This window comes from Castanea sativa, chromosome 2 (assembly GCF_040712315.1).
Source record: "Castanea sativa cultivar Marrone di Chiusa Pesio chromosome 2, ASM4071231v1".
In the NCBI taxonomy this organism is placed as follows: domain Eukaryota; kingdom Viridiplantae; phylum Streptophyta; class Magnoliopsida; order Fagales; family Fagaceae; genus Castanea; species Castanea sativa.
The window spans coordinates 50,080,233-50,094,005 of record NC_134014.1 but is presented as its reverse complement, the minus strand read 5'-3'; the positions used below and the strand labels follow the sequence as shown (position 1 = coordinate 50,094,005).

The 13,773-nt window shown below is 33.8% G+C and overlaps 2 protein-coding genes across 2 annotated transcripts; both read right to left on the bottom strand.

Annotated features, from left to right (window-relative positions):
• Positions 1-593: 593 nt before the first annotated feature.
• Positions 594-4,988, bottom strand: LOC142626506 (uncharacterized). Its single transcript, XM_075800344.1, has 3 exons — positions 4,044-4,988; positions 1,502-1,612; positions 594-1,112 (listed from the first exon to the last, which is right to left on the bottom strand). The coding sequence occupies exons 1-3, from the start codon at positions 4,722-4,724 to the stop codon at positions 957-959; spliced, it is 948 nt and encodes a 315-aa protein (XP_075656459.1). The 5' UTR covers positions 4,725-4,988; the 3' UTR covers positions 594-956.
• Positions 4,989-10,153: 5,165 nt separating this feature from the next.
• Positions 10,154-10,945, bottom strand: LOC142625472 (uncharacterized). The gene has a single exon (XM_075799121.1). The coding sequence runs from the start codon at positions 10,943-10,945 to the stop codon at positions 10,154-10,156; it is 792 nt and encodes a 263-aa protein (XP_075655236.1).
• Between the last annotated feature and the right edge of the window lie 2,828 nt (positions 10,946-13,773).

The following is a 13,773-nucleotide window of genomic DNA, read 5'->3' as shown; positions in this document are numbered from 1 at the left end:
TAATAAGTTCTTCCTCTTTTCATATTTTTTTGGCGCTCACTGTTGTGGTGCTAAACGGTTATCAAACGGTACTAGCCGGTTATCAAATGGTACTAGCGTCTGAGACTGACCGTTGTTTGTACTTTGACCCTAATAGTAGTACTGGACTAGACTCAAAGAGAGATGGATCAGCCCAATTTTATGATTTTGTTTCGATTCAAGGACTATTGGTTCTCATGACGAGAGCTTAAACCGTTGGCATCGCCTATTTGAATTCCACACTTTGTGAACCCATGACATTGATTCTTCAATGGGTACGAAGTTATATTAAATTTCCAATCAGATTAGAAAGTGGAGGGGTAATCCGCTCAATCATTGATGCCATAGCATTTCCCACAATGGAATTTAAAATTATCAACTGCAAAGGTGATAGTCCAGAAATCATTAGCAAAATGTATGGTTTAGCAAATTTTCACACCACTTGGGGAAAAACCTTCCTGTAAGAATTTTTCTTGCATTAAGGATTATGGTATTGAATCCGAGTCTGTCATCACAATTATCAACTCAGTAACTAATACAAAGTAAGAACAATAGGAAGGACTCAATAGCAAATCTTTAGAACAAATGGAATGAGCTCGCAATATGATTAACGAGAGACCGAATATCACCACATATATCAATCTACGACCTCCAATAACAAATACAAGTGCGAGCAGGAAGAACCATCTCTGTATCTCATTGGTATGCCATGATAACAAAAAATATAAGTACATCTCCAATTTATTCTCCCTTTGTTGTTTTTCCTACAACCTCCATAATGGTGTTTTAAAAGACCAGGGACGTTTCCCAGGATGAAAAAAACAATGCCCCTATGACATACCTATGATCGTATCCAGCACGCCCAATCGTCTTAGGAAAATTTCCTTTAGGAATTGTTGCTTCAAAATCATAAGTTGATTACTCGCTTGTATTAAGGCTTAAATTTGTTGGGTTTCCTTCCATTTTAACCCCTCTTCAGCCAAATTGCTTGTTTCAATTGTATTTTGTTCTTCATTTTGCTCCCGTTTGCTTTCCCATAGCTTCCCTGCCTTTCCAACTGCAAGAATCAGCTCAAGTTGTTTTTGCTGCTGCTCCTACAGATCATACACAGAACTAAAGTCAAATTAAAAGCATTTTCAGCACCTAAAATTAGCTTCAAGAAATAACATACATTATGGCTGCAAGCCATTGATCTAATCATCAATGATATTGATATGCAATTTCAGACTCCAAAACATGTGCATCCGCAAATCAAGAAGAATAAACTTACAAACAAATATTCAAAGGACTTGGAGATAAACAAACAATCCACCAATATTGATATCAAATCTTGCATATCTCTAGTTCATTTACAATTTCTAGTTTTCTACTACCCCAAATCTCTACTAGTAAACTTCCCCTTACTCATTACAATATTAAGCAAATATCATATCCTCATTGTTAACATGCGTGTGTGCGTGTGTGCGTGTGTTGTTACATATACCTGCATAGCCAGAAGCACCTTTTGAATTTCAACAAGCTCCTTTTCTAGAATGTCTTCTTGCACTGCTAATGCTCGAGTGGCCTCTGAATTCTTTTGAGCTAGAGCTGCAGTCTTTAAGATTTAAACAAATGGTTAGAAGTTGTGACAAATGAGTTGAGTTGAGTTGAGTTGAGTCAGAAGTTACAGCAAATGAGAATCTGGAGAATTGAAGTAGTAAAATAAGTTACCACCAAACAAGTTTGGAATATAATATTTTGTCATTACCCACAGTTCCTTACACCAATTATATGGGTTAGCATCCTCAACAAGCCAACCAGTCAAAAAGCCATGCCTGGTACAAAAGGCCAGGTCCCTTATATGCCATTATGCCTTCTTCAGTTCCATCCAAGTTTAACTTCAACCATCAACTCCCAAAGACTCACATTGTCCTAGGCTCAGTACTGCCTCTTTAAATACTCCAAAACCAACTAAATCAATGCTCGGTTGTTTAGGCACCAACTGGAATACGCCGTGAAAACTTCTTGTTTAGTACTGTGAACAGCAAACATGAATTCTAGTGCCTGAAGTTCTATACCCAGTGTAACTCTGGGAACAAACACCAACTAAAGCCTCATATAATATTACACGATATCCTCTCTATATGGAACTAATATTATGAAATATTTATTTCTTGGTAGTCAAATTATGCACCAGGAAAGCATGTCTGATCTTACTAGAATTATACCGCCAGTCTGATAGATCTATTGCCAACATTCTCACATATCTACATCCCCAATCTTAAATCAGCCACTATATAATGTGTGCACAATTCAGGATAATAAAAATTAACCTACACAAAAGCAGCATACCTGGAATACGAAATATTTAAGATATGCAAAAAAAAAAAAAAATTGTTTTGAAATAATCAAATGCCTGTGTTTTTATAAATATAACTTTGCAAGTTTGCACATATAATTCTTGCCTTCTTCAGCACCAAAAGTTGTAGGGCCTAACATTCGCTATGTTCGGAAACAATTTTCACCCTACAAGAGTTACATGACACTCATACTTATCTCCACTTCAATCTTCAGAGGGACAAGGATCAAAATAGAATTTAAGCTTCAAACTCTGTCAATAAACAGAGCTTAAAGCAAGCGTAAGGAAAATCATAGATAAAGTTGTGCAAATAGCACCCCCAGGATTCAAACCAATAACAGTGAAGATCCAAGAAAAAAAAAAAAAAAAATCAATCAACAATAACACAAAGAACACCAGAATTAATGTGGTTTGACTATATGCCAACGTCCATGGGTGGCGACAAAGAGAGAGTAAGAGAATGGGCTGCTGTATATATGTATACTAAGAGTCGGCAATGCTTCTGACTTTTAGACATGGTGCATAAACTAAGAATCCAATGGAAGAATAGAATTCCAAAGTCGGTGTATTATTGATCTGTTCAAATTGGCTAAGACTGGCTTTTATGTAGGTGTAATGTGATGCACCTCAATTGAACTTCGTGCATCTTATGCAAGCCACATCAACAGATAGCATCAATCTAAAAACGGTGACCCACATGTGCATTAACAGTTGCAACATGCTGATAGTGAGGTGATGATCAAAATCATGTTGGTTTACACCTAAGCACTGCAACAAGGTAAAGTCATCCATAATGTAATTTTATGAATTAAGGTTCTACTTTGGCCGCTGCAAGGTTTAGATTTAAATGATTGAAGATAAGAACAAGTATTCACCAGACATTCAGCCACAATTATGCAATTTATAGGCTTCGACATGAGTTGAATTTTGTATAACTACTATTACCTAGTGTCGGTCTTGTAAAGATCAGGGGACTTAGGAGGGGTGATGTGGATACAATAAATACTTAAGCTGCTCAATTGGAAGCATGAGTTATACTGAGTATTAAAATATAAATAGGAAACAAGTTTTAAAACCCTGTACCGTTCCCTGTGTAGACCACAAGATCCAATATCAATGTGTTTGGTCATAATTTTAAAAGCAATTCCCCGTCCTAATACTGAAGTAAGGTAGTCGTATATATAGTTACGCACTCTTTGTATGACCAAGGGGCTATAGATAACTATTTTAAAGTATTAAAAGTTCAATTAGATATAGCCAGATGCTACAAACAAAAGCATCAGAACTTATAACTGATAAATAACCAACCACAAATCAACTAATCAATCACAATAGTCACTAATCTCAAACTATGCAATCCCAAACTAATCATTGCACATTTATAACAATAAAGTTCCTGAATTTTACTCTGCCCGTCGACCTATCATAACCCTCATCCCTTTTTCCAGACTCGGGACCAAAGGTAAACAAAACCAGTCAAACTCCATTGTGAATTAACCAAGTGCCCTCAATTATTGATTCACTTTTCTTCCTTGGTTTCTTTTTCAATCTCAAGCTTACAATTTGTTACACTTTCCTATAAGTGATTAGTGGTTACATGATTCTCTTGTCTTTCATTTCATTGAATCACATAGTTTATAGTAAAAGAGCAACTCATAAATAACCACATTTTTTGTGTGTGTATTACCTCAGCAATAGGATCCTTGAGAGTCTTGCGGGTGACCCGAAACCTTATACCCAACTTCTCAAGCTGTCTAGATAAGACCCGAATTATGGTAGCGGAGCTCCGCAAGTCCTCCTCCAATTTCTCAATCCTCTCCAGCAAATTCACCTCCACCACTCCACCACCGCCGGTATTCCAAGTCTGCCTACACAACCGCCGCCACTGCCGCCTCCGAATCCACGACCCAATCGCGACTCCACCGGCCAACAACGCAATCCCCCACCACGCCCAAACCTTGTTCCCAACCAATTCCACCAGCACCGCCTTCTTCGAGCTCAAGAGCACCGCAAGATTCGCCGCGAGACCGACCAGGGAAGAAGCGAGGCAGAGGAATTCGGCGACGGAGAGGAACGAATCCAAGTTGAAATTGAAATTTCCGCCGCCGCCGACTACGACGACGTCGTCGTCGTCTTTGGTTGTGGCTCTGAGTCTGAGCGTCGGATGATGATGGTGGTGGTAGTGGTAGTGGTGGTGGTGGGGGAGGAATTGATAATGGCGGGAATGTAGAGGGGAGGTGACGTGGCGAGAGGTGATTGGGAGAGAGACGGTGGTTGTGTTTTTGGGATTGGAGGTGGTGGTGGTGGTGAAATGGAGGGTGAAACGAGAGGTGGAGTTTGAGAAGAGGTTTTGGAGAGTGAGTGACATTGTTTTGGGTTAACTGTTGTATGCGTGTGCAGTGTGGCTATATAACTAACTTTACTATAATAATAATAATAATAAGTGGGGTTAGTTTTTCAGTTGGGAAGAGTAATTGGGTTTAGAAGGTGGGATGAAGAACTGAGATTGAGTGCCCATTGGTTAGGGTTTTTGCTGGAGCTTTGGTGCTGGTACTTTTCTTACTGTAATAAGAGAGAGAGAGAGAGAGAGAGGCTTTGGCGATGGATTCGATGGTTTACGGCTTTGCGCGCGGGGATCTATCGGCTGAACAGATTGCACTTTTAATAATCTTATTAAAAATTCAGAAACATAGTTATGATTTTAAAAAATATAAAAAAAATATTCTACACGAATTAGATAATTTTTATTCTTAAAAATAAAAAAGTATGATTAAAATTTTAATTTGACATAATTTAAAAAATAAAAAAAAATTACTTGAGAAATTTTTTTTCCTAAAAATTAGTATACTCTCTATTTAAATATATATTTCATGCACATTTGATATAATTTTTTCTTAAAAACTAAGACACATTAAACCCAGTAGTTTACTCTATTTCAAACCTTAAATTTTAGTGTGTAACCTCATTAACAATAGATAAATTTACATTGAGAAATTACATTAAACTCAAAATAAATAAATGAAAGTCTCATTGCATGTGCGGAGTACGCATGATGAGGCTAGTAATTATTTACTAAGCGTAGTATTTTTAGAAAATCTTCTTAGAAATGTTGTATGCACAATATCTTTCAATTTGAGTAGTTCTTAAGTACTTTGTGAAAGGTTCTCCCTCTAGCGCCCACTCATTAAATTTACAGTAGAGTTCACTATGAATATGAGAGGAGGGAGTACAATTTTGCTATACTCTAAGAGTACCTAAGTATTTTCCTATTTTCATAACCAATCATAATATTAAGTAATAAATTCAAATTAGAACAAAAAATCACTTACTACCTATAATTTGTTATGAAAATGTTGTAAATGCAGCACTTATCAAGTTTTTATGAAGAAAAAAAAAAGAGTAATTAATTTTTTAACAATTTTTTATATTTTTCATAAAAATAATATTAAAATTTTTCTAAAATAATCTATTAAAAAATATTCTTAAAACACTTATTAGGCGGACCATATATATTTGTTGCATTTTAAAATCTCAAAATGAGTTCTATAGTTTTAACTTCCGCCACAGCAAATATGCATGAGGTGCTTAATTCGCCATAAATCAAAATTAAATAAAAAATAATAATCGATTTGGCAATAAGATTTTATTCTTCACCTTAAAATGCATACAAGGCTATTTAGAGAATCTGAAATCCATTTACGTGTTTTAGTGTTTAAGGAATTAACGAGCTAGTCTTGATCCTTGAACTTGAGGACCTGAGTTCAAGCATCATGACTAGCTCGTTAATTCCTTAAACACTAAAAGACGAAAATGGATTTCAGATGCTAAAATAATCATAACTTAAGCTAATTCTCAAATCTCACATGTCTAAATCAATTAAGCATATGCCTAAAATAATTAAGCATATGTTTTAACTTTTAAAAGATAGCTTTGATTGAATGTAAGAAATGTATGCATGTTTTAAAATGACTAGGCTATAAATGAGTCGAGTCGAGTCGAGTAGAGTATTAAAAATTTATTTATTTAATATTTTTTTGAACATGAGCAAAACTCGAATTCATCACCAAACAAGATTTTATGTTCAAAATTTAGTCATTTTTCTTGTCAAGTAAGCTTGAACTTGTTCACAAACTACTTGATTAAATTATTCTTTTCTTATATATTTATATTATAAAATCATGACTACAATTATTTATCTCTTCAAAATTATATGAATTTTACTGCAAGTAGACTATTTTTATCATCAATAATTTACAAATAATAATTTAATATCTAATGAACCTATTGATAAACTTATATAATCAAATTTCAAGTTTATATAAATATATTTTTAAACAATTATACATATAAAAAGCTTCCATATTCAAGAGTTTGTTCATGAACAAATTATTATGTTTGAGCTTGATTTTTTTTAATAATCAAATTTAAATTTAAGACTTGAACTTGACTTATTTTCTAAAGAAACGAATATAAATTAGTTTTTTCTCAAGCCGGACTTAAATTGTTCACAAACAACTTGCTCCAAATGCACTAAATCAGAGTTAAACTATTTAAACAAATAGAGAAGGATTGAAAACTTACATGATGGGCCTACAGGAATAGGGATAGTCACTAGCCTTCTTCGAACTTTCAACAAGCTCTTTAGGGTGCGTTTGTTTCGACAGTAAAGCAATTCCGGAAAATGTTTTCAGGAAAGGAAAATATTTTCGGGAAAGGAAAATATTTTTAGATGTTTGGTGGTATTTTAAAAAATACTTTGGAAAATATTTTCAAGTGTTTGGTAACATTCTGAAAATGCAAATTTTTTACTGATTTCTCACATTTTCTCAACCATTTTCTCACATTCCAAACAAATTTTATAATACAACATTACAATCCATCAACTTCTAAACAAACAAAAATCAAATAAAACACCATGGCCAAATCAAATTAAACTGAGAGAGGGAGGTGAGACAGGGAGGAGGAAGAGGGAGATCGGTGGGTCACCGATCTTGCCAGCGCGATCACGCGCGTTGATCTCGCCGGGCGCGAGCTCGACGGCGCGAGATTGCGCCTCGATCTCGCCGGGCGCGAGCTCGACGGCGGGCCTTTGGGTTGAGGACGGCGTGGTCTTGGCTTCACCGGCGATCTCCCTCTAGCTCTCTCTCTCTCTTTTCTGGTGTGGGTTGTTGCTCTCTCCCTCTCCTTCTCTTTCTCTGTTTTCCAACGGAAAACTCAATTTGAAGGTAAAATAGACATGGAAAATATTTTCCGAGTGGGGAGGGCAAATTTTACGGTCAATGGTTCCTCTTTTCCGTTTGACCAAAATTTCCGGTGTTACCAAACACCCGCAAATGCTGAAAATATTTTCCGAAATTGCTTTACTGTCGAAACAAACGCACCCTTATTTGCATCATACTATCCATTCAACAAAATAACCAACTTTTGGTCCAGCCCATTTACTCAAATAAAAAGAGAAACGGGGTGGGGATAGGCCCCAAATTGGTCACGAAGATGAGCCCAGGAGGCCTGGACACCACATTAAGCTATTTCAAGTACAACTGTCTAAGACACTTCTTAGATTAAAAAAAAAAAAAAACTCACAATATAAGAGTAAAGCCCCCACAAATTATAAAGAAAAGTGCTACATATATAGTATTTTTATAAAAAGTTATAATTAGTAAATTGTTATTGGTTCTAACTTGAATTCACAATTTAAATTACTTTTTTATTCACTCATAATACCTAATAACATCCTATCATTTAGAATTTATTATAAAAATGTTATAGCAGTATTTCTCAATTATTAAAAAGAAATAATGCTATTCAGCGGGAAAAAAAAAAAAAAAAGAAATAATGCTAAGTTGCCCCCCTTCCCTACTGTTTACTGAGTTGTCCTTTTATTTGTCTAGTTGCCATTTTCAATTGATGTGTGATGCTATCATTATGCTACAATTGATGGGTCATGCTTTCATTATGCCAAAGGAATATGCTCCCCCAAAGAGTGAACTATAAATATCATCTCAATTCTAACAAGTCTCAAATAGCTAAGTAGTTTCTTCTACTTTCTTTCTTTCTTTATTTTTTTGTAGCATACCAAAATAAATAGCTAGATAGAATTTCTATTGAATAGGAACTCTCTGACAATAATAATAATAATAAGCCTTAAAAATTTAACATCAATTATAGAAAAAAAATAAGATTTATAGGTAAAACATAAAACAAAAAAACAAAAGAAGAAAAATTCCTGTCATCTAATCTAATACCTCATATACGTATAGAAGCCTAACTTAAAGCTCCATTTGTTACTTTTGAAGTTTCCAATATATGACATGTGACTGATTATTTAGAGCATTCTTATCAAGTGTGTCAAATACTAAATATTTGGCACTTGATACACCAAACTCTAAAAAACCACTTTCATTGAGTGTTTTAAATGTTATAATATTTGACATTGATGAAAAGTGCAATCTCAAATTTGAAACTGCACTGTTCACAAATTATAAAACTTATATTATTTTTTTATTCATGTGGAACCCGCTTACTTTAAAGAGGGAGAGAGAAATAATAAAAAGAATGAATAAAATATTAAAGAAAGAATATTTAAATAAAATTGTAAAAAAAATAGAATATTTGATGTTTGATATATTGTAAAATGAAGTGTTAAAATTGTAAAAGTAGTGTTTTGAAATTGTAAATAAACAATATTACATGGCAAATGATAATTGATACACGTCATACATATTTGACACACATCAAGCCTATTGCTTCTGTATTTGAGACTCTTAATTTGCTTATAAATGTACATTATTAGCTTTTTAAATTACCACTAAATAGCCGATCGTAATTTCCGCATTAACGATTTGCTTATGATATAATATTTAGAATTATAAGGTGTATTTGATTTTAACTCATCAGTTTATATATATCATAAATTATAGATGTGACTTTAGGGCTGACTTGATATAATTTTAGGCCTGAAACAATAAATTTAAGCAAGCCATTTTTTTTATTAGTTATATTTTATTTATGACCAGTAAAAAAAAATTAAAAATAAGATCACCAATAGCAACAATCTTCACAATTTAAGACAGATTCACTTAAAATCAATTTAATAATTTTTTTTACATCAATTGTATATGTTATATAAAACATAATATGCAACAAATGAAATAAACTTATGCATCTTAAATGTTAAGTGTTAACCATGCTAAAGTTTAAGGGCATGACCGACGACAAGATATGCTTTTAAAAAAAAAATTATTAAGACATTGATAAGATATGCTTTTTGAGATATAGAAGAAGTGCTTATGTGTCATGCCTGTTTTAGAGTGACCAATTACCGAAAAAAAAAAAAAAAAAAAAGCTTTTTGGGAGAGAAAAAGAGATTAAAGATGGAAATACTTTTGTTTTTTTTGGTCAATGATGAAAATACTTATTTAAATGAGAGAGAGAGAGTATTCTTATCTTTAATTTGTACTATCAAACACTTTCTTTTTAAAAAATTCAATTAATATATTTTATTTTAGATTGTGACAAGGGTCTTTTTTGTTCAGTTTGTTTTTATCTTAATTAAAAGGGAATATACAAAATTTTAAAGTATTATATTTTTGGTGGTATAACAATAATTTTATACCTCTTATCAAAAAAATAATAATAATTTTATACCATAAACAAAATAAGTGGACTCATAAAAAAATAAACAAAATAAATTCATCCAAAACAGGGAATAAATACTAAAAGACTAAAATTATTGGACCTTATTCCAGTTTTTTTTTTTTTTTGAGAAGGAAGACATCAAATTTTATTGAAAAAAAATTAGCCGTAGTCGGCAAAAATTATAAAAATCAAGTGTGAAGAAACATCCTCTGTCCACACCGAAAAACCTCTAACATATCTAGCATGTTTAGTTATGTTATGCGTTACACTGTTGCCTGAGCGACAAACATGGGAGAAGGAAACACAACTGTCTGCCCCTATCATATCTTTTCCTGAACTGAGTATGTGACCATATGTGGATAAGGACGTCTCATCTGAACTCAAGGTGGTTATTATGTTGGCCGAATCACCTTCCAATATGAAAGAAGTGTACCCAAGGTCTTGAGCGAAGGACAGTGCTCTGGCTGCAGCCATTGCTTCTACAATGTCTGGAGAAAAAGGCATGCTAGCTTGTTCAGACAGTGATGCTATTGCTTGCCCATTATTGTCTCGGATGATTACTCCTAATCCAGCTTTCCCTATGTCCTTGAACAACGCACTGTCAAAATTGACCTTGATCTTTCCTGATGGAGGTGGTGAACATTTGACTGGGGCTGGGCGGGTGTGATTGGTCTGTTTAGGGGCGTCCGAGATAGCTTGGTGGAATGTGGCTAGAGCCTCTGAAGCGGCATGGAATACTTGTGACAATGGGTACTCTTTGGATGAGGTACGAACCTGGTTTCGACGGTGCCAAATGGTCCACATTACCATAGCCATAAACTCTACATTCCTTTGCTCCTCATGTGTGTAAACAAGCACTTTTGGGATTGATGGGAAGGTTTTTGCTTGCCTGAAGTCGAGGGAAGGGATGGAATCCCATCTGCGTAAGCTGGTTACAACTCCATAATGCATGATATGTGTCTTCCACCTCCACTTTGCAAAGTTCACATGTGTCCTCATCCAATATATGTCTCCATCTCAAGTTGTTTTTGGTAGGAATAGCGTTCAGGCAGGCCCTCCAAAGGAAATTACGAACCTTACTTGGGATAAAGAGACCCTATATCATTTTCCACAGTCCATTATTGTTAGGAGTATGACTTATTTGTTGGCTTCTACATTGCTTTGTGGCTAGGAACTTTGAACCAGACTTCACTGTGTAGCAACCTGAAGGAGTAAACGGCTAGACTACCTCGTCCTCTACCTTATTCGGACAGATGGGAATACTTCCAATTAACTCTGCCTCATGTGGAATAAATAATCCTTGCAGTAGATTTCTATCCCACTTATGTGTAGTTGAATCAATGAGGTTTGATACCCTCATGTCTTCAAAGCCTTGTACCACTTGTGAGCTGATCCGAGGCTGAGTTAGGGAGGGTAGCCATGCATCATTCCACACACTTATCTTCTCTCCACAACCAACCCTCCATCGTACACCCTTTAATAATAGATCCCGTCCTTTTAGTATACTCCTCCATGCATAGGAACCAGTGTTAGAGTACGGGGCTTCCAAAATGGAACAATGAGGAAAGAACCTTGCTTTGAAGACTCTATAGAATAAGGAATTTTTATGATGTAGCAATATCCATGCTTGTTTTGCCAAAAGTGCATCATTGAAATTAGCTAGGTCCTTGAAACCTATGCCCCCCTCGGATTTAAGTTTACAAAGAGTATCTCACTTCACCCAATGTACTTTTCTTCTATCTCCTTTTTGCCCCCACCAAAATTTCCTAGTGAGACTCTCAATGATTGCACATAGTCCCAAAGGGAGCTTAAAATAGCTCATTGTGTAAGTCGGTATTGCTTAGACCACTGCCTTGATAAGAATTTCCCTCCTTGCCTGCAACAAAAGTTTCTCCTTCCATCCCTGAAGTTTTTTCCACACCCTCTTCTTTATGAAGTTGAAGCTAGCGTTCTTGTGTCTTCCTATTAGAGATGGTAGTCCCAAATACTTCTCGTATTGCACTATCTCAGGTACCTCCAGTGTGATTTTGATGTGGTTCTTGATTTCATCAGGAGTGGATTTACTAAAGAAGATGGTGGTTTTGTTTTTGTTGACCAAAGCATTTGCCATATGTCTCAAGGATGCTCATAATCTATTAGCATTCCTGAATTGAGGCTCTGCAAAACAGTAAGCTATCATCTGCAAAAAGGAGATGCGTTAGTCTTGGGCTATTTCTACAAAGAGAAGATGCGTTAGTCGCTTTATTCCAGTTGATGGCCTTTAAACACCTATTAACAATTAATTGTTCAAATTTAGAGTCTTAAGAAGTGAAATATTTTATTCTCAAAAAAAAAGTGCGATGTTTAATTATCACTAATAATATTAAACAAAGAAAATAAACATAAATATGAAATAACTATTAATTAGGATAAATCTTTATGTTGACCACATTAAATCTTTTATATTAGCAGGAAGCCAGGAAGTGTCATTTTATGGACCTTCAATATGGTATTCATCATGGAGTTATTGTTCAATGTAACACGAGTTTTAGCAAATGTGATAAAGTTATTGTTATATGTGTTCATGTTACCATCGATCCAAAATGAATAAAAAAAATACATGGGTTATTATATGACATGGCGAAACTTACCATTAGATTTCATAAAAGACACTACCCTTTTACTAACCTATATATCACAACGTGATAAAATAAATAACACTAGAAATTGTGACCTTAATTTGACATGAGTTAATATTTAAAAGATAAAAAAAGTGACATAAGTTACTTATGAATGTCACAAAGTTACTATATATCAACCCTATTACTAATAAAGATATATATCATACTGGTAAAAAAAAAAACTATGAATATATATATTGTATAATTTTCCTTTACAATGTGTATTTCTTACATTGATTGACATTCATATATATTCAACCGCATAAAGTCCATGTCAATGGTGAATTTGACATTCATATTCAACCACAAATGACAGCGGTTCATTTCTTGTGCATGCTTTCAACCTAGTACGTAAACCTTTGTTATTTGTTTTGTGTAGGACCAATACAGAAAAGAAACAAGAACGAGATATTCGTTTAGACAATCCAAATGCTAAAAGCATTAGTCGAGAAATATTGATAGGTACTCTCACCGTGTAGTTTACAATTTTACACGGATTTTCTTCGTACATGTTTAACATTTTTTTAGAATTAATGTTAGTACAGCTGCATCGTTCCCACGCTATTATATAATGATAATGCATATATTATATGTAAGGTTCAGGTTTGCTTAACTCATATTTTAGTTTGATAATAAAGAACAATTATTATAAAGTGGATAATATAAGCTAAATTTTTGTTGTATTTATAAAAAGATGGGTCTGATTAATATATGATTATACATTTTTAAAACCTTTTATTAAAAATTGAAAAAGCTGTAAAAAATAATAACAAAATACATCTTTTATATATATATATATATATATATATATATATATATATATATATAAGATATGATCATTTTACCTTTAAAAATAATTATCTTTTCTTTTTTGGTAAAAAAAAAAAAAGAAAACAAAACTTATATACAATATTTTAGGTGTTGTTCTTTAGGTTTTTTCTTAAAATTTAACCATGTGGCTACTTTACTAAAAAATACACTTTCATCTCATGAAAAAAAATTCATATGGTAAAATCTTAAAGGGAAGATTTAAGAAATAACAGTACCTAAGTCTTGCTAAAAAAAAAAAAATCATATTTCGTACTTAAAAAAGAGTACTGTACTTTCCTTTAAAAAATA

Bases quoted from the DNA above. Each gene is read 5' to 3' on its own strand.
- LOC142626506 (XM_075800344.1), bottom strand. From the start codon at position 4,724: ATGTCACTCACTCTCCAAAACCTCTTCTCAAACTCCACCTCTCGTTTC. The intron at 1,613-4,043 runs GTAATACACACA...TAAATCTTAAAG, and splicing joins TCAAGGATCCTATTGCTGAG to ACTGCAGCTCTAGCTCAAAA. The intron at 1,113-1,501 runs GTATATGTAACA...TATGATCTGTAG, and splicing joins AGGTGCTTCTGGCTATGCAG to GAGCAGCAGCAAAAACAACT.
- LOC142625472 (XM_075799121.1), bottom strand. From the start codon at position 10,945: ATGCATTATGGAGTTGTAACCAGCTTACGCAGATGGGATTCCATCCCT.